Below are 2,427 nucleotides of genomic sequence, written 5' to 3' on the forward strand. Positions count from 1 at the left end.
ATATAAAAATTTCCAACACAGACAATTCAACATTCAAACATTCCAGCATTCCATTATATCAAATATGATATCATTATCAAACTCTATCATAATATAAAACATGGAAAATATGACACACTATTTATAAAACATGGAAAATAATATGTAGCATAGGAATATGTTTGCCAAATGTTACATAAGCACGATCAATACCAAGTAAGCATAATTGTACACAAGTTTATTAAGTACATGCTGAAGAAATTATTTCTTAAGGACATGAAGAGCTAATAATCTTCGTAATCAGGAGAAGATTCTTCATTTAGATCCTCTCCATTATTTGGTTGCTGAGAATGGGGTTGAGGAATTTCAGAGTTCTGTTGAGTAGGGTTTGGTTGTGGTGTCTATGGCTGTTGAAGACGAGCCTGAGCATCAGGGGGGAGATATTGCAGGAGTAGTGATTGAAAGGATCGAAACTCGGACCTCAATTGCTCATTTTCCTCTAGGCTACGTGAAAGCTGCTGCCTAATATTACTGAGGTCCTCAATATTAGAAGAGAAAGAAGGTGGTAGTTGGTTGCTTTCATTTGAACCTGTATATTTTGAAACTAGTTGACCAGCCCCATAAAGTCTTCCTTTCTTTTTTCCTCCTACTGTCTCAATCCAACACCTAGTCCTGATATTCTCATCCTGTGTAGGATCAGCAGAGGACTGCTCTTGTGTTCCATCAGCACATGAGGAAACCTCAGATCTAACTTGAGAAAGCCTAGTCTGAAATTCTTCCTGTAAGTAAAAAATGAACAATTATTATTATGTGGTGGGATACATATATAAGTTTAAGAGTAAATAATATTGAATAGTAAAATAGACTTACATTTGTCCTCCTAGACCTCTCATCCACATACTCGCCAGTATCCTTCCGTATATGTGTCTGCTGAAAGACTTCATCAAGAAACACATGTCGTCCCAACTCACGTGCCTGCAACAAAATATTTTGTTATGTTAGATTTGATCTGATTTCAAACTCTAAAAAATGTAGTTCAAATGTGACAAATACAAACAGTTAAGGTGTATACCATACGAAGGGCATACTCGTAAGTGGTAATGGATCCACCTGTGTGTAGGGCCCCATCCATTTCAGAAGCCCTATTCTTTTTTGCTGCAAGACATTTGCTCCGATAACTTGGAGAATTCCAATGTTCTGGCAGCCTTGTCCACACATCATTAGGAATCCATTCTGGCCTTTCTCTAGCCGTTCTGGCGTCTCTAAACAGCATAGATAAACGATGAGAAGCTCTGCTGTTGAAATTTCTCTTAATTGCAATTTCATGCCCTGGTGCCCACTGAACTCTCCTCTATAACAACACAATTTAAACATATAATACATTATAAGTATATTAAGTATGGAGTAGTAATTAACAACTTAGTTTACCTATATAATAAGTTAGAACACATTACCTTGAAGCGTTGCCAAAAAATATCCTTGTCTTTTTCAGGTATTGATCCCCATGGTGGCCAAGGGTTAAGAAATTGTCGCTTGATTGTCTTTGTGATATCCTATGAAGCAACTCTAGATGGAACAAACCTATAATTCATGGAAAATTGTCAGAAGATTAAAGAAGTTTCATAATATAAATAATGACAATAACTGAATTGAAATATTACCCTCGACCGACAAGTTCAATCATCGGGAAGTCCTGCAGAGGAGGGTCATGTTCTACATCTAAATCAGGATCAACCATAGGCTGAGGGGCAACCATATCACCTGCAATTGGGGATGGTGCAGATTGCTGACCAATAGTAGAAGATGGGCCACCAATCGAGGTTGGGGATGGTACAGTATGAGGTGAAGGGGATGCTCCAATGTCTGCAGAAGGGGTATGTAACCCTGTGTGTGAAGCTGAGGAAGATGAGGATGGTATATGTGAGGGTGGTACAAAAGGGGGCCTGGGAGCAGCCGCAAGGGTATGCAACCCTGTGGGTGGAGGTTGAGAAGATGAGGACGACATATGAATCATCGGGATAGAAATAGGGTTATGTAACCTTGTGGGTGGAGGTGGGGAAGATAAGGATGGCATATGTAAGCCTGGGGTAGGGGTGATGGGTCTGACTGGAATCCGAAGCACATAATTATTTTGTCTCTTTCTTTGTTTTGCAATACCTTTCCCCTTGTCAATGAGGGGTGGTCGAGGTGGATCTTCCAATGACATGGCGTATGTAGTTTACGATCTAAGTGTCAAATAAATTATGATGGTGTATGATAAGAAACAAATATACCAACAACTGAATAAGTCTTCATTAAACATATTAAAAATGTTGAAGTACAACAACAAAAAGTTATAATGAAATGACAAAAATAAACAGACATATTAAAAGTTCAAGTACAAAAACAAAAAAGACAAAATTAGTCATTAGCATCACTGTCATCCTCATCATCCTCCTCCTCTTCCTC

The 2,427-nt window shown here is 38.4% G+C and overlaps 1 protein-coding gene across 1 annotated transcript; it reads right to left on the reverse strand.

Moving 5' to 3' along the window:
- Positions 1-380: 380 nt before the first annotated feature.
- LOC114175244 lies at positions 381-2,185 on the reverse strand. Its single transcript, XM_028060015.1, has 5 exons — positions 1,652-2,185; positions 1,434-1,532; positions 1,052-1,330; positions 850-954; positions 381-758 (listed from the first exon to the last, which is right to left on the reverse strand). Exons 1-5 carry the CDS (start codon positions 2,183-2,185, stop codon positions 381-383), a joined length of 1,395 nt encoding a protein of 464 aa, XP_027915816.1.
- Positions 2,186-2,427: the final 242 nt, after the last annotated feature.

Source organism: Vigna unguiculata, chromosome 3 (genome assembly GCF_004118075.2).
Source record: "Vigna unguiculata cultivar IT97K-499-35 chromosome 3, ASM411807v1, whole genome shotgun sequence".
In the NCBI taxonomy this organism is placed as follows: domain Eukaryota; kingdom Viridiplantae; phylum Streptophyta; class Magnoliopsida; order Fabales; family Fabaceae; genus Vigna; species Vigna unguiculata.